Genomic DNA, 21,433 nt, shown 5'->3' on the forward strand with positions numbered 1-21,433 from the left:
TGTACCATATAAAAATCACATGCAAGAGCATCCAATTACCCATCATCATGGCACAAGACGACCCATCAACACAGATGTAAAATTAAGAAGCATAAAATGTTTTCACCAAAAATCAAAAGTTCAGTGACAAAATTTGTTGCTTCTCAAATACCATTTTATTGTCTCTATCCATGTTAGAATTACTATATTAATATTTTCATTACATATAAGTTCCTTCTGTGTTGAAATATGCTATACAAAATTAATATAATCAAATCAGAGATGACATTAGTCAAGGTGACCAGTACAAAGGTCATCTGAAAAGCCAAAATCATGGCCTACCTTGGGCTTAATAGTTGTCATATCAAGAGTTAGAAGTAAGAATAACTACAGTTCAGAGATGATGACAAAAGTTTTGTGAAAGCAAAATAAACATGACAACATATCCAGTACAAATACTATTTACAAAGTGAAAATCAAAGAAAGCATAACCTTATTTATAAGACAAATGAGTCGTGAAAAAAGTAGTTTTCATAATAACAGACCATCGCCTGACAATGACCAGTTACCAATCCTGATCTGGATATTGGTCAGTCTGACAAACATCAAACTGTCTTTGCTTCCTCTCAACCTGTAAGTAATCAGACCTGAAGGTTTACAGTAGCACCCATTGGCTTATTGGTTAATCATCACTTAACAGTATTTTACCCCAATTGTGAACATAGGTTCAAGTGTAATACAGGTATTAACAATACCCATGAGAGAATGATCGTTCTGCGTTTGTTATACAGGCCAAAAACATGAGAAACTAGCCATTTGTGGCATGCAGTAGCAATTTTAGACATTTGCTTTACAGGGCACTGATAGTGCCTTAATAGAGTCATCCGCTGGCTAATGCTTTGTATTGCCTCACTCAGCATTAAAGGGAAAAATCAACAGACAACAATGGTTCCAGAAATACCATGCAGACCAAAAGATAAAAGTTAAGACAAAAACAAAAGAAAAACATTCTGTTGACCATGGCGGCCATTAATGCTGAGCCACTTACGGTGACATAACCCATATTGTAAGTGAGTGGAGTCCATTCATTTTCAGCTCAAATGATCTGAAGTCAAAATTTCTCAATAACTTAAAAAACGGTAATTTTTAACAACTTCCTGATGTGAAAATAAATCAAAACCAGCTGTATTAATAATGGTCAACGTTCAGTCTTGATTGGCATTAGTGGTGTAAGTCTTGATCAGAGCACAGAGCTGCTGTCACAGTAGTTACATTTTTATCATACAAAAAGACACATCTAGAAAGATCTGATTCAGGTACATAAGTGAGATCTGTAATAATAACTACATACATTAGTTAACTTGATATCGTCAGACCCAAAGAGAAAAAAAAACACTGTAAACACAGCGATTTTTAACAGTATCATCTTATAGCATCTTAACTATATCAAGGCGAATACTTATTATCCGCAAAAAGGGGTCAGATATTTTGTCCACAAAATGATCAATCATTTCATTTTTCTGAAAACATTGAGTTTATAGACTCAAGACTGAGTGTAGTGATGCTGATCTTATAGCAATGATACTTCAAGGTAAACTCAAAAGTAGGAACTGTGGAAAGGTTTTTAAAAAGACAATGTGAGGAGATAACTCATACCTTATTGGTCAACGATATACAGCCTCAGCCTTTTCACTGGCTATGTGAGCTGCTGACTGAGCTGACTGATCGTATTCTTGTCGTAGATTGTAACATAATATTGTACCATTTTAAGACTAAACAAAGAAGTAGTGACTGAATACAGCTAATAGAGCTTTCAAGATGTTTCTAGGTGTTATTTGTACTTCTTTGTGTGTCTACGTCTGCAATACATTATACTATACATTTGGCAACACTGGCACAGCTAGGTAATATGTCAGTTCGTCTTGTACAGTTCTTCAGTGACAGCTGATACGTGCAAATATCATGTACAATATAAAAAAATATAATCAACATAATCCAAAAAAAAAAAAAAAAAAAAAGAGAGTCAGGTCCATTTCTGGTCCAGTCCAGCTTGTAGCAAGGCTGTTTCTTAGAACCTCAAAAGTCTCTGGAGCTGACCAGAGGTCTCCATTAAGAACAGTGGACCATGTTCTTCTCAAAAGGCAGCAAAAATATGATACACACACACACACACACACACACTCATATATTGCATATACACATGGTATGTTGTCTGTGCACATGACTACTTCCTCTTTCATTCACACGCTTTCATGATGTGCAATTTTCAACATGATAAAAAAAATCTAAAAAGAAAAACAAAATGATGGGAGTTGTGAGTTCACAGCTGCAGCATGTGGAGTGGACAGTACTGACAGGCCGAGGGCCGTGGTGAAGTTGAGCTCCAAGGGGGAGAGGTGCTCCATTTTGAGAGAAGTCTGTCGCCATTAAGTCAGTACTACACAGACAAACACCACTTCTACCTGCATTACTTCACAAAAAGAAAAAAAGGTTGTACCCCTTTGTCCATCATCCAACCTTTCCCAGGAACTATTGTTTTCTTCTCTTCTTCCTCTCCACCCATATCTCCAGCTCCTCTATAAGTTGACTAGCTCATGTGCAACAAACTGTTTGAGTCTCTCCAGGTACTGCCCGTACAGCTCCACGTCATTGTGTCCAGCCCCCTCCACCCAGAGCGGCTCCACAGGGCGCTGACAGCGTTCATACAGCGCCAGGCCATGGGAGAAGTCGATGACCTCGTCCTCTGTACCATGGATCACCAGAACCGGTGACGTTACCTTGGAAATCTTGTCGATGCTTTGAAGTGAGAAAATAAGAAAATTAGAAAAGAGGGAGTTAGGTAGGAATGTCAAAATACAAGCATGAAGAAACAGCAGAAGTGAGACTTGGGTTGAGTTATCGTTATTTTTATCAACAAAAAACACAAAATTAACAATAAATGTAGAAAAGGAGCAGACCTGGTTTGCTGACTGACCACCAGAGGGAGCTATTGAGAATATTTTTAAGTGATGTAACTCATTAAGGATAAAAACACTGAATTTATTTTACACATCTAGATAAGTCCATGTTTGGGAGCTTTTGTGTGTGTATTTTTGCTGATTCATTCATACAGTTGTTTTAATGCATGCATAAATATGAATTATAATAATTAATATCTGTGTATTGAGGCAATGTGCCTTTCAGGTGATGTCATCTGTCCACAGAGTGCACTCACTTTGGGAAGGCATCAAAGCAGTAGGTCTTCTTGGTGTCAGGGAAGGCCACTCTCATGCCAGAGGTGAGCGGGGAGTGGAGGATGACTGCAGCGCTCTCATAACGAGATGCCAGGTCCACAGAGGGCACCGTGCCAATGCTCTGGCCATACACGATCACGCTCTCTGGCCGGATGCCATACCTGCCAGAAGGACACAGAATATCTGAATATCACATGTTTGCTGATCATTGACAGGATGTTTACACTACTAGTAGTCACACATATTCAGGTAAATTTTGTGTGCTCTACCAGAGGCTGGCAGGTGTCCAGTCAGGCCTTTTTGTTAATTATAAAAGCAGCTTGGCTGGCAAAATAGAAAAAGCAAATGCTTTATTTTTGGAATCCAAATTGAAGACATTTTTTTTTTCTTAAAATGCTTTTCCTAGAAAAAAAAAAAAAGGGAAACTTATCGTAACCACAATTCTCCAGGTAAAGTGTGCTTTTCACCCGTCACACACCACCAATTAGTCTCCCATCATTCTCTCATTTTCCCCACGTGCTGCTCCATAAGCAAACACGCACCTGTGTGCTAACTGAGACTTACTCATACTCTATTATCGGCTGAAACGTCATGCCACAGTGACTCAGTGATTATAGGCCCTCCTAAATCGAGCTCACAAAGATGTGACACAGCCATGGTCCAGTGGCTTTCTGCTGCTTTTCACAGCAGTTAAACAGAGACGACCACCACTGAATCTTGTGATTAAGAAGGGAAGAGGGGTAATGAGAAGTAAACGAACAGAAAGAGAGCAAAAGAGACACCAATACTGGATTGAGGGAGAAACAGAAAGAGAGAAGGGAAAAATGGAAGAGAAGAACATTCCACAAATGATTATGGAGAACGTGACCCACTCCAGCAAGCAGTCAGCTGACGACCTGAAACCTAGACTGAGCACACTGCATCAGTTTGTCTACCGCTGCGCTGCTGGATAGGGCATAGTGAACAGCCACAACCAGCCTGACAAAATCCCTACTCTACTCTATTATTAAAATTAGGAACACTAACATTACAGGCTTAACATTACAGCCTCTACAATTGCAGTCCTATAATACACAGTGATGAACAATACATGAACACCAAACTCTGACACCACTCTACATTGCTGTAATGGATTATCATAATCAAGTACTCCACAGACACACTCACACAAATCTAACACAACCTTTGCAAAGGGACAATCTGCCTACTGCTACAAAGGGCAGTAGACTTAAGTTCAGGCCCATCCACTTCAGACAGAACATGGAAATGTATACACACACACACAGTCTGGTTTGTAGACAGTCCTTGGCAGGAATATAGGATCTGTTTACTGTTGGTGTGTCAGCTGGCCTTAACCAAGTATAAATAGGGGTGAAAATACCGGCACGGCATGGGGAAGTGACTGCAGACTGTTGGGTGCTGCACCATCAACTCTCAAAGTTGGCTGACTATAATATACACAATTCATGGACTGAATGTCAATCTCAATGATAAAACATAACGTAGCTATTTAAAGGGAGATGAATGGCAGTGAGGAGACCACCAAAATTTCAAGTTTTTTTTTTTTTTTTTTCCACAAACTATAAAGTACAATAATGACACTGCCCTTTCTGATGTGGCCCATTAAGAACTATCAGCTTCTAAAAAATCTGCTGAAAACGCTTTTACCACTTGCAAGTAAATGCCACCATGCTTTTATAACCTACCACATTCAGTGCAATCTTAATTGATTTATCATCAAAATAAAAAGCCTAGTCATTAATGTAGACTCTACTTTGGTCCAGTCCTGTTTGCTGAAAAGCTGCTGAGAGGAAGCTCTTTAACCCAACAATGACCATTGCATGATGATTAGCTTTCAAGTTAGATTTCTACTTTTATCTGGTTCAGTGTGAATTTGACAAAAATGATAATGAAAGGAAAAAAAGTGATTACTAAACCTTGGTGTGGCAAATGGATCAGTTAAGTGAGGCAACAAAAGATGTCAAGCAATCTGGGATGACGCCACTGTTCATGATTAACTTCTCCAAGAACAGATGAAAGCAAAGTGCTTGGTACAAAGGGGCTGTTTGATTGCTTACTTCCTTTACTCATAACTACTGATCAGGAATTCCGAATGAAAGTCAAAGTTTTGAGCTCTGTTGTCACCACTGTTTACTGTTATGAATAGTTTTATCTCCTCCTTTTTCCTTATCTCCATTTTTGCTTATCTAGTCAACGTTCTTCACCATATCAGGTCACTAAAGCCTAGCCAGCCATAGGACACTTAAACACTCATCACATGGATGTCACAACAATATAAAACTTATGTAATATCAATATAGAGGGTGAATTGAAACTATTTGACGTCTTAGTCATCAGGTCAAGGGTTATTGGATGTTGCATGCAAGAATTGTCCCAAAAAAGTACAAGTAGAAGTGTTTTGCTTGAGGACAAGCATATAAACATTATGAAAAATGCAAGGCTTGAAGCTGTGACCTTCCGCTTACAAGGTCACTCTAACTGCTATCCCACCCTGCTATCTTGGCAGTGTTAGATGGACTGCTGTGGTTTTTCCTCACATGTTCAGAAAAGGCTGTGCATAGAGGAGGACAATCGAAGTGCAGATCTGCAGCTGCACTCTTATTAAAATGGCACTATGACAGGCTTTGACCAGCCCAGCTCCACACAAGACCCAACCCCCCTGGACCGGCTATCACTAGTCTACAACTTACTCCATTGCTTTTCAGCTTGAATAGACCTCAATAAGCCATAGCCAGCAATGCTCCATGGTTACACCCCTCCCCCAAACCTTCATCAATTTAGAATCCTGACACAAATCCAATCTATTATGCACAACATCCTCCCTCATCCCCCTATTCTGTCTCTCGCTCCCTCTTGACTGCCCACCTCTTGCTCCCTGCAGACCAAAAATATTGTCATCTCATAGCAGTCACTATGACTAATAGATATTTTAGAGTATCCTGAACATATGTACAGGCATGTTTAACAGCTTAGAGTACCATCTGCGCTACAGCACGGGGATCCTTCACTGAAGTCCTTCAATGCACCTTTAACTAATTTCCTTCCATTGAATACTTGCCTTTTCAGCCACGTTTTGAAAGTAAGTAGATGATAAGATCTGTTTGCTGCTCAATGTTCACACACTTAAAAAGACAATAAGCACGCATATAACCAGCAGGTACAATGTTTCTGTCATTCTGTAAAGTCAGTCAGATGAATAATCGCACTCCACCCGAATGACTGAACAGACAGCAGTCTTTGTCTACAGGCTTCATCAGGCCAACTGGCACTGGTATTTCAAGTAAGAAAAGGTAAATAATCAAAGACATGGTGGACCGCCTCCCTGCGTGTTCAGGCCTGTGAGAATTTCTCCCCACTACTGAACATCTGAGAATACGGATAGCATTTTGATTCAGATCAATCAGATGATTGACCAGGAAGTGACCAGTTTTTGTTTCGCCATCTGTTTTTATTGGGCAAACTATGGGAAGGCCTCAGTCTTAAAGCTCTTTCAAAATTGGTTGCTAGGCTACCACTCAATATTAGACTAGCAGGATTGACTGCTGGCCCGCCTCCATCTCGGAGGGAAAAGAAAATGATACAGTGCCATTGTGTAGACACACACACACAACACGGCTAACGGCTTTCATCAGCTTGGTCACTCTTTAGTCAGTCAATAAACTACCTTTTTCTCATGCTTGATTACTTCTAATGTGGTGCCACAAATAGTAGACCTGACACATTGTCCTGTTAGTATGTGTAATACCTTGTATGATAATGGAGGTTGTGTGCGAGTGTGTAAACCTGCTGACTCATACAACAAATTAATCATCTGACCCACTCCCTGCTCAGGTGAAGGGAGTGCCTCATCCTCAATAGCTGAACAACAGCACACAGGATCAGTGTGTGTTGGTGTGCCTGGCTGCGCAGTTGTGATTATATTGTTGCCCATCATATGACTGGAGCACAGCGAAAGCAGCCTGCACAAGTTTGTCAAGAGTCAGGAGAAGGTGAAATTGCTGACTTCTGAATCATAAAAGGAAAAAGGCTGGATGACACAAAACAAAAACATAAGCAGAAGTCAAGGATCTGGTATGCGTCAAAATGTCAAATGATCAAAAAATATAAATAAAAAATACACTGACACAGTACAACAAGCAGAGAGAATGAGAGAGATATGAGAGCCACTCTCTTCTTCAGGCTGTGCGTCTGATCTAACATGAGAGACATGCACGAGGGATGTAGGCAGCCGACTAATGTGAGGCCATGCAGAGAGGACTTTTGATGTGATAAACACAATCTAGTTGATTCATCTTCAGCAGGGTCAAAAGGCTGGGTTGTACCCTCTTTCTATCACACGGGCAGTCATTTATGAATCTGCCACACTCCTCAAACCGCCAGAAACAGACCACCGAGTTGAAAAGGCAGAAAATATATGATAATATATAATACTAGGGGCCTTATTTACTCCAAACCTTGAAGATTCTACACTCAAAGGTTATGTACATTCAAAAGTGAAAAAGCATTCAAGGCCAAGAATATTCATTAGATTTCCATGACATTTTCTGTTAATAAATCATTGTTAACTTGTAAATTTGTGCCCATGTATGAGCACTGAAGTCCCATGTTTTAATTATTAAACATCCTTAAAAACTGTCATCATTTCATTCTCTTCGCTTAAGGAAAAAAGCTGTAGCACTGGATCAATGTGAACCTGAAGTGCTTGTTGAGCTGATATAATATCAGGTTGAGGTTCAGGTTTTGGAGGCAGTGTCACCAACCAAAAATGTTTAGTGCATGGAGCATAAGCAGTTAGTGCTGACAATTCTGACAGCTGGACCATTACCATAATATATACTGTGACTGGAGAGACAGCAGAGCTCTCACAGACAGAGACAGTGAGACACTGACATGGCGATAAAACAAGCTAGATACTGTTGTCAGTGATCGAGGGAACCCAACCGCAAACTCTAAATTGACGCTCCTCATTTGGTTAAGCCAATGTAAGTATGCAAATGGTCTCGGTTCAAGTACCTATGGTTTTTTTTTTTTTTTTTTTGTTTTTTTTAAACGTCCTGTACAGGGTGAGTAAGTGTCTTGTGCACGATAGAGGTGGGAATGGGTAACGTTAAGAATTTAACAGTACAACTACTTTTATTAACCCATGTTTGTATAATTTAATGTACTGTGTGTGGCTCCAGGCTGCAGCATCCAGAACACACATGACACAATGACAGATGAATTACAAGCTAGTCAGTGGAAAACTGTAAACTGTAAATTTTTCCGTCTGTGTGTAACAGACTTTCACTGGACGTTTCCAGAGATCGCTCGTGTTTCCGCTCTTACATGCAAAAGACTGAGACACACTTAAAAAGCTCTCTTTGCCATTGACACTGAGAGCAGGGTCTGTGTCTCTGTGCTCTGGCGTATGACACAAAGCTGCCACCCCCCACACACACAGACGGATACTCTGGTCTTTAAAAATTTAGCCCCGGGGCCTGTTTAATACCTGGTTTCGGTACCCATCCCTAGATAAAGATATCCACACTCACATTATTACATAATGTTGCAGTCTTTTTTTAACCTTGTGAGAGCCGGTCAGTCCAATTCCTTTTGAGTATAGTTTTTTTTAGTGTTCATAAAGTCCGAAATATATGGATTTCTTTAAAACGTATAATATAAGACAAGCCTCATTCTTATCTTACACATACAAATGAGATCACCTTATGCCATTATTCACAGAGACACTGTGGCATGAGTAGAATAGTGATCCTCAAAAGAAATGTCACGACAAGTTGGTTTTCAGACTTGCAACTTGGCTTTTTAGTGTGTTATAATGTGCAATGAATTAGCCTTGCTAAGACTTTATTACGAGTGTGTAATTGACAAGTCAGGCAAGCACCGTTGACATGACATTGTGGGTTTTCACAGATATTATGAAGTGACATGATGATAAAACCAACCAAAAATGAATACAGTTCAATGTCCTGCATCACTTCTCTGTGGCATACAGTATCCAAGTGTGACATTCACACTTCTCCCCCATCACAAAGAAACTGACTTCAGTGAGAAGAACATCAAACACAAACAAAATCCTAAAACTTCCAATTGCCTCAGTATCTCATGACCTGCTCCTAAATGGCTGTGTGTGAGAGACCTAATGCTTAATTACACCTGTGTGTATGCATAATAAACCACTGCACAGAAAGAGCAGCAAGCACTCAGACATGTAAGCATGTTCAACTCGTCTTCTTGCGAGAGCCGGAGGGAACTCAGTCAAACTGTGCTGTGTGATTGTTAACCATGGGACTACGGGGCACGGGACATACAGCATGCAACCCAGTTGTGGGTTCTTGAATATGACGTTAGTTCCCTGTTCCTGTAAGCCTCTTATTTGATTTTGAAGACGTTTCTTCGCTCATTAACCTACAAAAACATATGATATAGTGTCTGAGATTGATGTAGGGTCAATACCTGCTCTGTCCTATTTTAATAAAACAGCTGATTAACATCATGTGTAGAAACAATTGGCTTTTTACAGCTATTGCATCCCTGGAGTCTCAAGTAATACCAGCAGGCAAATAGCAAACCCATTAGATCAAAGTGCAAAAATGTAGTTGGCCTTGGCAAATTAGGTAGTGCCATTATTGACATGGTCTATCATCTTAGTGCTGTCATTGGAGGACAAATTTAGCTTGATCACATGCAGGATGCTCTGTGCATCACACCGTGATGAAATTCATCATTAAAAAAAAAAAAAAAAAAAAAAAAAAAAAAAGATTAATAAAAGGAATGCTTTTTAGACATCTGCATACCACTACAATTATAGTATGAATTACTCGACTCAAATAACTCCATTAGTGGAATAGTGGAAACTAGATCATTGAGAGTTATTGGTAAAATAATAAATAACATCCTGCATCTCAACCGACAGTGAATATAGAGCCCAGGCCACACAGTGTGTAGAAGACAGGGAAGATGGGTCACACCACACCAACTTATGTCTAAACTATATAACTGAGCTTACATAAGAGTAGTCACGTCCTGCCCCAGACACAAATCAACAGGCATAATTTGATAAAGCGTCTGCTTTGCTCTGTTCAGATTAAGTGAAATTTCAAAGCTAATTTCTGCACTAGTGGTCACGGCTATGTGTGGGAGGAGGAGATTCCTTGATTCATCAAAAAAGACAGTAAGTTGGAAAAGAAGAATAAAAACACAAGAGCACAACAACACAGCAGCTGTCAATACTACTTTCCCTTTCAAGTAGTCTGGTTGTGTATAGAAAGAAAAAAGAAAAGAATGTGTTTCAGACTGCCCAGAAGGCATTTCTTTCTCATACTTTTGTTTCTTTTACTTTCCATCACATTCGACATTGTAACTAAAGCTGTACAACTGACGATTAAACTTTGTGTGACATTCCTGGAAATTAAACATGCTGAATTAAAAACACCAGTGACAGAAAGGTTTCAACATTAAAGTAAAGGACTATATTTGATTCCGTATGCGCGCACACACTGTCGGGCTTCCAGAAAAGCAGGTTCTTCTTCACAGAAGTGGCCCATTTCCTGCATGCAGAACCTTTATGATCAAGGGTTTCCTGTTTAACTTGCCAGCTTCCTTATTTAAAAAAGGTCCTTATTTACAAAAAAAACACTCAGTATAGTCTATGAAGTGGTACATGGGGTAAAATGTAAAAGTGCTGACAGAGATTCACAGCAATAGTCAGTAGCTAAGAAACATTAACATTTGGTTGCCAGTGACTTTACCAGTAAAATCCATCAGCACACACCTTCATTTACCACAGAAAGAACATACACCCACATAAGCATTGACACAAGAGGAGCACTCAACACTAGTAGCCAAGTTTTCCTCTTTGTGGTTAATTTAAGCTGCTTTGGCCCTTTTCTTCCGGCCTTTTTAGTTTTCCCAAGCGAACGTTCCCCCTCTCCTCTCTTAGTCATTTGTTTGTCTTCCAGCAGGAAGTATACAGAAACAACCTACTGGCCTACTGGATGAACTTATCCCTTCCCCATCCATTTAACCCAATGCATAGAAACACATATATTCAAACACGGATAAAAACTGTACAATTCTCCTCCACATCCAGTTCTTGATCAGAATAGGTGTGTGGCAGATTGGCAATAGCCTCTGTCTTGAATGCCTGTGTACGGGGCTGCAACTAACAGTTTTTCTCATTACCGATTAATCTGTCAACCACTTCCTCTACACAAAGTCAAAAAATAGTGAAAAATGTCCATCACAATTTCCCCAAACCCAAGGAGTCATCTTCAAATTCTTTGCTTCGCCCTATCAACAGTCCAAACCCCAGTGATATTTCATCTGATAAATGAAATATTTGAGAAGTTGAAGCCAGCAAATGTTTGCTTGAGAAATGACTCAAACAAATAATCAGAATAGTTCCCAAATGACTTCCTCTTGCTCGACTAATCAGTTACTCCACTAATTGTTTCAGCTCTATATACAGTACATCTATGTACTGAAATGTTTGTGGGACCCCAATACAGAGGCTTTCTTGGTGATCCAGCCCCAAAGATATGGAGTATTAAGTATATGGTGTTACAAAAGGACAAAAGGAGGAGATGACGAGAGTGTGGAAGACAATAAGCAGAGGTTCTTAAACACAGATGGGAGGAAGTGAAGGATATGGGGTTAGAGAGACTGACTGGTGAACATTGCTTATATGTAGAAAGGCCTTTTCTGGGGGAAGGGACTGAAGCTGAGAAAATGTATTTAGAAATCAGGATCACAAAATTAAGAAAATTTGTTTTCCCAGGAGTTTATTGGTAAATCTATTTTTTCAATTCCATAAATTAATGCAGTGTAGTAGAGAAGGGGATTCAACAGCTAATTCCCTGAGGCCATGTACACTGTAAAAAGTCCAGGGATCCTTCATTGTTTCATTATCATTACAAAGCTATGGTTTAGATTAATGCAGATATCATTGACAAGAAGCACTGAATAAGTATGTTTTATCAACTGGAAATTTAAAGATAATGATAAGTACACAGTCTAATACACAGATATTGCCAATCAGTAGAAGTCGAATGTACAAGTAAACTGACAATCAGTCTATTCAAAGGCTGCAAAGCAAAAAGATGCAGCAGAGCACCCACTCACACCTACATATGGCTGGCCAGTATAATCATAGAAACCAAGCTCTTTATTATCGCCTACAAGAACATCGTGTCATCCCTACTAAACTTCCATTCCTCGTCATCTCCACCCGTGGTTTTATCACGTAAACCACCCAGCTCCCTCTGTAGACTCTTCACATATTCTTAAATCACGCTTAACTCTTTTTGCTATGCTTTTATGTCCCTGGGATTATCCCTATCAGTCTACATCAGCCTGGTTTCCTCTCATTCTATTTTAAATCTGCTTTAATTTCAATGGTCTCCATTTAATTTAGCACATTGTGAAACTTCCCCTTAGCTGCAGACATTCACAGCACGAGAAAACCAAAGAAAGATGGTTGTTATTGTTATTCACATCATCTCCCACTACCAATGCAAAACTGTCCATGAAAATTACATGAACAGAGTTGCTATTAACATGGCTTTTTTCTCACTGTTTACACAGTTGATGGCTTAATTTGTGACTTGCAATATGTAGAGGAAAATTACAAGAACTATTTAGGATAGAACTATCATCATTCACTGAATAGGAACTTCCCACCTACTTTCTTGTGTTATGCTACTTCCTTTTCCCTTTAAGCCCTGGGTTATGACACCATTTCCTGCATGCAAGTCAAAACCATGCAATGCTTGCCAAGCCTCATCTACATCCCCATTTAGGTTTTATTCTGAAGTATAGATACTGTCACTCATTAGCATGTTTTGAGTGCTTTGCACATAGGATGCGTCTCCATTCCTATATAAAATCAATTATAGGGTCTGAATGCTATTCAGTTACTCTAGTATTACTGCATTCATCAATACCAATCGATAACTCCATCCTCCCTTTCGTGTGCAGGTGCTCCCCCACCCCATCTTCCCCTCCATCCATCATCATCTCTCCTTACCTTGACCGGAGTGCCTGCCAGGCAGCGTCTACATCAGCATACAGGTTCTTCTCCGAGGGTTTCCCAGAACTGGCCCCATAACCCGAGTAGTCGTATGAGAAGACATTGCAGTTGATCCGTGAACCCAGGCCAATGTAGAAGCTGCTCATCTGGCCCAAGTCCACTGCGTTTCCATGAGAGAATAATAGCGTGTAACGAGCGCTGGGTGAGCAGCGGACAAACATGCAGGCAATGCGGTTCCCTCTTGAGGTGCGTGTCATGAAACACTCGATGGCGTCCTTCTCCCGGGCCGAATACTGCCAGTCAGCGCGCTCGGAGAGGTGCAGTGTCCATCGGCTGCCACTCTCATCACACATGAGGTTGTAGGTGGGCTCTGGGGGCAGGAAGGCCAGCTTAGAGGCAATCTTACTAGGGCACGGTGGACAGCAGAACAGGCAGCATAGCTCGCTGAAGGATAAGTGATTCATCCTCAAAACACTGTGACAGGGAGAGTGAGAATGGTTAAAATAGAAACACACACATTTCATCAGTAGATTAAATGCAAGAATTGCCTTTGAGAACTAAGAATGAGAGAGAAAACGGATAAAATCTCTGAATTGGGACTGAAACACCAATTTGTCACTGCACCCCCTGCAGATTGATCACAAGGAAAACACCACAAGAGCAAATTTGTGACATACAGCTGTTGAATGATGTTCTCCTCAAGAATATAAACACTTGTCTTTGTAGCAAAGCAGGGAGTTTCCAGGACTTGGGGCTGAACTCAGGCTGCTGTCATTTTTTAAAATATACTATCAATTCCCTTCTTCAGTGCACATGGCTAAGACAGAGTCAGTGACCCTGATTGAGTGTTTGTTGTCTGTCTGCCTCAAGGCTCCACAACCACTCAGACAGTATTGACATAGAAGGCTTTTTTGTTTCACCCTGCAGCTGGACCCTCACCTGAGGCTACTTCTTGGATATGACATATCTTGGACATGCTGGTGCCTCCACTCTTAGACCCTTAGATTCTGTTTCCCCATCAGCCCTGAGGTAATTACTCGTTATAGCTACAACACTCATCCTCTATGATACGCTCTGTCCGTCTTCTCTCAATAAGAGACACAATAAGCATTGGTGTCTCTAAATATATAAAGCCCTGGTTGGAAAATTACCATCATACATCACATCTATGTTGATTTGGGACCGTGGTCCACATTTCACTTGCTCCAGTGATTGGCTTGTTCTTTAGGTACCTCGTGCTAAGACTGACCTTGGAAGGACTGCTTTTAATATAAGTGCATGGTAACTATTTTAACTATATTTGTATTTTACATGCTGGAATCTCAGCATCATTGTAAATGAGGGACATCCTCAATGATTTCTCTGAGAATCTTAAATAAAAAGGATATATGTATGAAGATATAATAATGATATTAATATTTCAGGTGATTTTGAATTGCATTAGCCAGCAATGGAGATGTCAGCAAAGCTTGTTTTGGTGACACTGAAGCTGGTTCGTCAAGATAACAAAATGTTGTCCAAGAATGTCCAGTAAGTTTCTGAAGTCATTTTTCAAATGAATCTTTGTGGGAACTACACAGGCCTTTTTGCATAGGGAGAAATGGATCATACAGTCAGGTTATGACCATGTTTGGTGAATTGTATTTCCAGTTAAGGTACTAGAACAGCATTACACTCTGCCATAACAGCTTTGCAATTACATCTTTGAGGCTATGTGAATATGAATGTGTCAGTGTGATACTAAGCATTTTTTTCTCCAATCTAACTGACAAAACTCCTAAAGCTCTGTCAAGTTTTGTGAGTAATCCTAATTTCAATTCTTGTCATACATTTTTGATTAGTTTAAGGTCTGGACTCTCATGGCAACTCCATGACATTTCCATTGTTTGACACCATCGTTGTGCAGGTCTGGCTTAATGTTAGGAGCTGGGGTCCAGCAGGAAAGTAAACCTATAGCAGCTATAGATTTGCCATAGGCATCTTGGTGGCCTCCACCGCCAGCATTCTTCTTTCATGCTTTGTTTTCTAAACTGCCCTTAGCAGTTTTTATTCCTTCACAATTGTTCATTCTTTACTCTGAGGGATATTCACAGTCTTGGAAGGGTTTCTTGTCCATCATTCTCCTGTTATATATTTTTCCAACAACCTTGTTTGTTTGGAATGGTACTTTGTCTACACTATATAGTTTAAGAAGAAAACTGGCTGACCTAAAAGTAACTTGTGCCAATTTGATTGCACACAGGTGACTTCAATTTATCTTAATTACTTGTACCATTCATATGAGCAATTGGCTGTATCAGAGATGATTTAGGGTGAGTACTTTTTTTTATAGCCGCTGGTAATCTATGAATGCTACTTGTGCAAGATGCTGTGACATGCCAAAGGAGCACGCAGAGGCAAAAATACATAATGGACGCTATTTGCTTCCCATATTCCCCAAAAATAGTCCATAATCCCCCAGCCATGCAGACAGAATGGAGCCCAGCAGGGATTTGCTGTAAAATGGTGGTGAAGGCAGCAATGTGTTGAGCGAGATTACAGTGGTTCTAGGCTGGTTTGTGGAGGTTTCATTTCCAGAGGCTAGACACAATTTATTGCAAAGTGTGATGGGCCAATTAGCCTGCAACACTTCACATGCAAGTCTGCGTATGTTTCTCATTACAACTGAACGTAGAAATGATCACATTACCTGGACGGCGGCTGGACCCTAGTTTTGTTTCTTTCTATTTTGAGGTGACAGTGTTTGCCAACGTCGCCGTAGTCAGGTGTTATCTTCGCACCAAGCCAACTAACTTATCTTCTTCTCGACGCCAGGTGATTGACAAGACTATCCTGGGCCAGATTATCCTCTGTTCCGTGTCCTGTTTGTTGGCGATGTCACTTTGAGTGTGGATATCCCTCTTGGCACCACAGCTGTGAGTTACTATTAGCTAGCCGCTTTTCGTCCTCCGGTCCAGACAGCCTCCCCAAACTGTCGTTTCTTCTTCCTCCGCTCGGCTTTCTCAACATATGGTCCTGAATGATAACGAGGTCGATTCATTCAAAAGGTTTCAAGTCTACACAGCTCAAGAGCGACATGAGCATAGTCAGTAAAGGTTAAAAAAAAAAAACGAAATTCTTGTCACACGTCCGTAGTGGTCCGTCCGGCAGTTCACAGCAGTATTACTTGCCTTGGAAACATCAGCGCTGTGAATATCACTCTGCTTGTTATCTTGGCTTGTAAGGAGAGGCGGTGACCGACATCTTCACGGACCAATAGCAAATCGTTGGGTGAAATAAATTCACCAATGGCAGAAAGTGTTGATATTTAAGGGCGTGCCTTGTTGACGCCGCATAGTGGTGACCTATGTGTTGATTGACGTCTACGAGAACCAGTAGTAGATTACTATTCCGAGGAACAGTCCAATCAGTATCGACAGAGGTGTTTCTAGTAAGTGACGTCATTAACCTGTAACTTTTTTGAAGCGTGTTTACAAATGTAATAAGAGAGTTTGGATTTTTTTTTTTTCTATTTTTACTCCAATAAACATCTATTTGTCTTGATTCATTTTAATCACCCTTTTTCTCCTTTTTTTTTAAGAAAAAGTGTATGGTTCATGTTTTGACCTCAATGACGTTTCATGACGTATTCGTACTTCTTCCGGGTTAGTGCGCGGTCTGGCATGGCTGTTGGATTTGTAAATCTACATAACATGTGTAACTAAAAACTGGTAGCTAAGATGAGTTCTCAGAAAGGTAACGTGTCTCGGTCGCGAGGTCAGAAGCATCAAAACACCACCGCCTACAAAAACGACAAGTACGGAGCGACAGCACAAGTGAAGGTGTGTGAACATTTAAGACTTTTTGTTCGAGCAGTGGGACTTTTCGACTTCTGTCATCAGTATTGTCAATGATAATGCATTTCCTTTGACAAAGCCATGTCTCTGTTTATGTGATCCTAATTGTAGAAGGCAAAATCGAAGATCCATGATGGGCTCTGTCAACACTGTAAGGATGTACTTGACTGGAAAGTCAAGTACAACAAGTACAAGTCACTAACACAGCCCCGAAAATGGTGAGTGCACTGCACACATATATTTAATGCAGGAAAGTATCTGTATCACTTCAAAAACTGCTCCTGACTGCCCACACATCTGAACTGATCTCACCTCTTACAGCAGATAAACAAGTAACAGTTTGTAATCGACACAGCAAGAAAATCAACATAAATTCTAGTTAAACTTATCAGCTAGTGAATTGGTGTGTGTTCATGGATCAGCCACAGCACTAACAAGACACAGGTTCACAACAGTGGATATTAGCTCCTTTTCCCTTTTCATATCATTATAAAACTATCACACAGGGGGATTTTGCCTTTGGTCAGGCTACATAAGAATTGTTTGAGCGCCCAGAAGCTGTGGCACAGAGCCAGACTTTAATTAAAAAGAGCCAGTTGAAATTCAAACCAGACTGACTGGGTGAATTTGTCCGTCACATACATACTTGTAGCAAACCAGGTGGCAACTTAAATTCTCAGGAAAACTTTTCTGCAGATGTCCAAATATGTCCTGCTCACATGGCAAACCTCAACTTTAGAAAGTCTGGTGTATATTTGGCTCCAGTGTGAAAATTGATGACATTTGTGTGTTTATGTTTTCGTCTTTCAGTGTCAAATGCTCTCAAAAGACTGTGAAGGACGCATATCACATCATTTGTAAGCCCTGTTCTCTTCAGCTAGAGATCTGCTGTAAGTGTGGGAAGAAAGAGGACATCATTATTCCGTGAGTGCCCCTGTATTATTCTAGAGTGTGTGTGTGTGTCTTTGTTTGTGTTTGCACATTATTGATTATGAAGGCATTTTGTGTTCTCACCTTACATAAATTATCAACTTTTCTGCTGACTGTTGAGGAAATCAATCTCTGTCTAATGTAACCAGTTCTATGTATTCCATACCCACATTGCCATAAGTGACTCATAATGAAGCCCTCCATATCACGTGTCCTCACACTGTATATGAATTAAATCACTGTGAGGAATTTGGTATGTGTGTTCTTCATCTGGAGGCAGGATAAAATTACATTTTATTTGTAAAGTTTGTATTTTTCATCAAGCACATGCATTAAATTCTACCACAAGACTGCCATCTTGTGGACAATGGGATACATTACAACTGTTTCTTGAAAATTACTCATCAGTTAATTCCCAGGTATCATTGTATTTACTTCTTTGGTTACATTATGACTTTCAAAACAAAGCTTGGGAGATTTTTCCCTTTGCTCCTGTTACACTACAAGTAAACATGACAGCACTGCCTCATTGTGATTTTATGTTGCTGTGTAGGGTAAACTCACATCTGGACAACAAGGAGCCAGAGGAAGATGGTAAACAAAAAAAGAGAGGATGTGGACGAGAGAAGAAGGACATGGACAGTGATTATGATGATGATGATGATGATGACTTTGGTGACCTTGAAGATGAGGATGATGAAGACTTTGACAGTGACTCAGGTCCAAAGAAAACACAGAACAAATCTGCTGCGCTCCCAGATGTGTCCCAAGTTAATCTCGAAGACTAAAAACAGTGAGAGGGTTTTTGTTGTACCAAGGACTTCATCATGGACTTTTCTTTTTTTTTTTAACTTCGATACCAAACAAGTTTTCTAATCAGTGTACAGTATGAGGTCTGTGATGTGACCACACTCAAATTAACCGATGCAAATAAACTAATGTTGCTGCTTCGACGCTGTATTAATGTCAACATCGAGGTAGTTGAGTAGACTTAAGCTCCCAGATGATTCAGAAAGAGTTTACATGGTTGTACTTTAAACAACCCTTTTCAGAACAATTCAACCAAGCAATAAAAACAAGTAAGAGAATAAAATGAGATTTACAAAGTAGCTAAAACAAAATAAATACATAAGATGAAAACAATAAAAATAGACAAAGATGCAGTACAGTGATAAGTTGTTATGGAAATAAAAGTGCATCAGAGAAACCAATTAATCGATAGATTGGATTGATTTGAAAGTGCCTAGTGTTGGTGGTCTGTTTGTGTGTAGCAGAGTAATCAAAAGCAGCTTCACCCTGTTTGGTTCCTGCTTCTTAAAGATCTAAGAGCCCTGCGAGGTTTATATTCTTCACGTAGATCAGAAATGTATTTTGGCCCCATATTGCGAGTGATTCATAAGATAGCAGCAGTAATAGTCCACCCTGCTGGAGATGAGTGCATGTATGAATTTCCCTAAATCTTGATTAGACATGAGACCTCTAACAAAGATGACCTTTTCCCCATTTGCACTTTTCTGCCTTGTAACAACCCGGTTATTTCTCCACAGTGCTTTCTGGTTGCCAGAGATGGTTTTTACCATTGTACAGTCACAGTTGTCAAGGAGTGAACCAACAGAATATGTTTGACTTCCTGACACAAACACAGCTTCTATAAAAAGACATAGTATGTTCAATTCTGACAGAAACTGGCAGGAGAAACCAGCATATCAGGAATATTAGGAATGGTCAGAAAGGCCTACGCCCTGTCCAGTGTGTGCCCTTTATTGTGTGTGGACTACAGAATTCTTTTGTAGTTTTGTCTTTGGGATCATCAATGTGAATGTTTAAATCTCCAGTTATGACAAGATAGTCAAAATCTGTAGTGATAACAACATAGGGCCTAATACAATAGCCCTGCAATAAATTTTACCTTCGTTTTTGTTGAAACTCTTTTAGAGAGGTGCAGTTTGTGGTGCTGATGAATTGGACTGAGCAACACTTCGAGATGTTTCTAATATTTACTCCACACCATCTATCAAAATGAGGGTAGACTAAAGATCAACTCCCATTACGTTCAAAAAATTGCCACACACCATCTGTAACCTAACACGGATGTTCATTGCTGTGCAGCTGAGAGATTTTTCTATAGGGGGGAGAGAGCAGTAATCCTAAATCTTTCACCAAACCTTTATGGGGGGAAAAAGATCTTTGAATTGCGCAAATTCTTATTTTTCTTCATTTTTTTTAGCTGCCTTTTACACTTCCTCACTTTGTCACCGGATAACCTATAGTTACATGGAAATAGTGCAATCATACTAATCTAAAATGAGTGTATGTTGTCATTTGTCATGTGGGGTCGATATATTGGCAATGATGTGGCAATATGTCAAGTTGTAGTTCCTCATTGGGTGATTTGAAACTGAGGAGCCAGTGCTGACTGTATTTGCTATAATAAGTAACAGTTTAAGTAATTTCATATGAATAATAAACTTATACTCAGTCACCAGTGTACTAGGTACACTTAGTTAATACAGTCTAATACAACAGCCCTGCAATAAAGTTTACCTTCATCAGGATTGTATTGTGTAATGTTTGTTGTGGTGCTACTGAATTGTGTCATTTAATAGCCACATCTTATGTATTGGCTAGCACCCTGTGCTGGTGTTATTGTTTGCAGTAATGAGCACCAACTGTCAGTCAGGGTTCATCTTCATTATAGGTGTGGAAACATATGAACGGCATAAACATTAATCTGAATGTGACAAAATAAAATGAGAAATTTTGATGGTTTTTCATTGTCATTTTCTGTGATTAGTGGTTAACACACATAAACTACTCTGTTTCCAGGTATATCTCTGTGTTTAAAAAACGTATTTGTTAGCTTTAAAAAAGAAGGAATGTTTGGGACATTAAGGGAAGAGAAATTTAATTTGTGGTTGTGAAGGTAATTCAGCTTCTACATTACTTTTTTAGTGCTCCTTTACACTGTAAATCGACTGATTGTTATCACACTATTACCATGCTATCACTGATATGCTCTGCCAAACTGTTACGTTAAGATGTTTTGTTCCTTACTACCCAGTTATCAAAATTAAACCTCAATATGAGCAAAAAATATTCTCACTACTCCATTACCTGGATATTATCTCTTTATTTACCCCCAATATTGCCTTGTTATTGGTAATAACCACTTCATCATTCCCTTGTTGTTAAAAAGAAGTGATCTAAAGTGACACCATGATAACCTATGCAAAACATGTAAACTGCAATGACAAAGAGGAGCAAGTAACCACCCAACGTATGCAATGGGGGTATGACTGGCATCATAAGATTGCTGAAATTTATAGTAGTGTTTGCAATATAATAATTGTGTGCTGTCACGCTTGAAAGATGGATGGTATATGCACAGTTATCTATATCAAAGCAAT

At 39.7% G+C, this 21,433-nt stretch overlaps 2 protein-coding genes across 2 annotated transcripts; one reads left to right on the top strand and one right to left on the bottom strand.

Moving 5' to 3' along the window:
• abhd17b (abhydrolase domain containing 17B) lies at positions 1–16,431 on the bottom strand. Its single transcript, XM_022758763.1, has 4 exons — positions 15,950–16,431; positions 13,258–13,734; positions 3,194–3,373; positions 1–2,775 (listed from the first exon to the last, which is right to left on the bottom strand). The coding sequence occupies exons 2-4, from the start codon at positions 13,722–13,724 to the stop codon at positions 2,556–2,558; spliced, it is 867 nt and encodes a 288-aa protein (XP_022614484.1). The 5' UTR covers positions 13,725–13,734; positions 15,950–16,431; the 3' UTR covers positions 1–2,555.
• Positions 16,432–16,916: 485 nt separating this feature from the next.
• Positions 16,917–18,976, top strand: cunh9orf85 (chromosome unknown C9orf85 homolog). Its single transcript, XM_022755104.1, has 4 exons — positions 16,917–17,081; positions 17,208–17,314; positions 17,907–18,020; positions 18,580–18,976. Exons 1-4 carry the CDS (start codon positions 16,980–16,982, stop codon positions 18,812–18,814), a joined length of 558 nt encoding a protein of 185 aa, XP_022610825.1. The 5' UTR covers positions 16,917–16,979; the 3' UTR covers positions 18,815–18,976.
• Positions 18,977–21,433: the final 2,457 nt, after the last annotated feature.

This window comes from Seriola dumerili, unplaced genomic scaffold (assembly GCF_002260705.1).
Source record: "Seriola dumerili isolate Sdu_G_001 unplaced genomic scaffold, Sdu_1.0 BDQW01000017.1, whole genome shotgun sequence".
Lineage (NCBI taxonomy): Eukaryota > Metazoa > Chordata > Actinopteri > Carangiformes > Carangidae > Seriola > Seriola dumerili.

Coding starts and splice junctions, on each gene's coding strand:
- abhd17b (XM_022758763.1), bottom strand. CDS start 13,724: ATGAATCACTTATCCTTCAGCGAGCTATGCTGCCTGTTCTGCTGTCCA. Junction 3,374..13,257: donor TGGCAGGCACTCCGGTCAAG/GTAAGGAGAGAT, acceptor TCCTTCTGGCAG/GTATGGCATCCGGCCAGAGA. Junction 2,776..3,193: donor TGCTTTGATGCCTTCCCAAA/GTGAGTGCACTC, acceptor CTCACTTCAAAG/CATCGACAAGATTTCCAAGG.
- cunh9orf85 (XM_022755104.1), top strand. CDS start 16,980: ATGAGTTCTCAGAAAGGTAACGTGTCTCGGTCGCGAGGTCAGAAGCAT. Junction 17,082..17,207: donor GAGCGACAGCACAAGTGAAG/GTGTGTGAACAT, acceptor TCCTAATTGTAG/AAGGCAAAATCGAAGATCCA. Junction 18,021..18,579: donor AAAGAGGACATCATTATTCC/GTGAGTGCCCCT, acceptor GTTGCTGTGTAG/GGTAAACTCACATCTGGACA.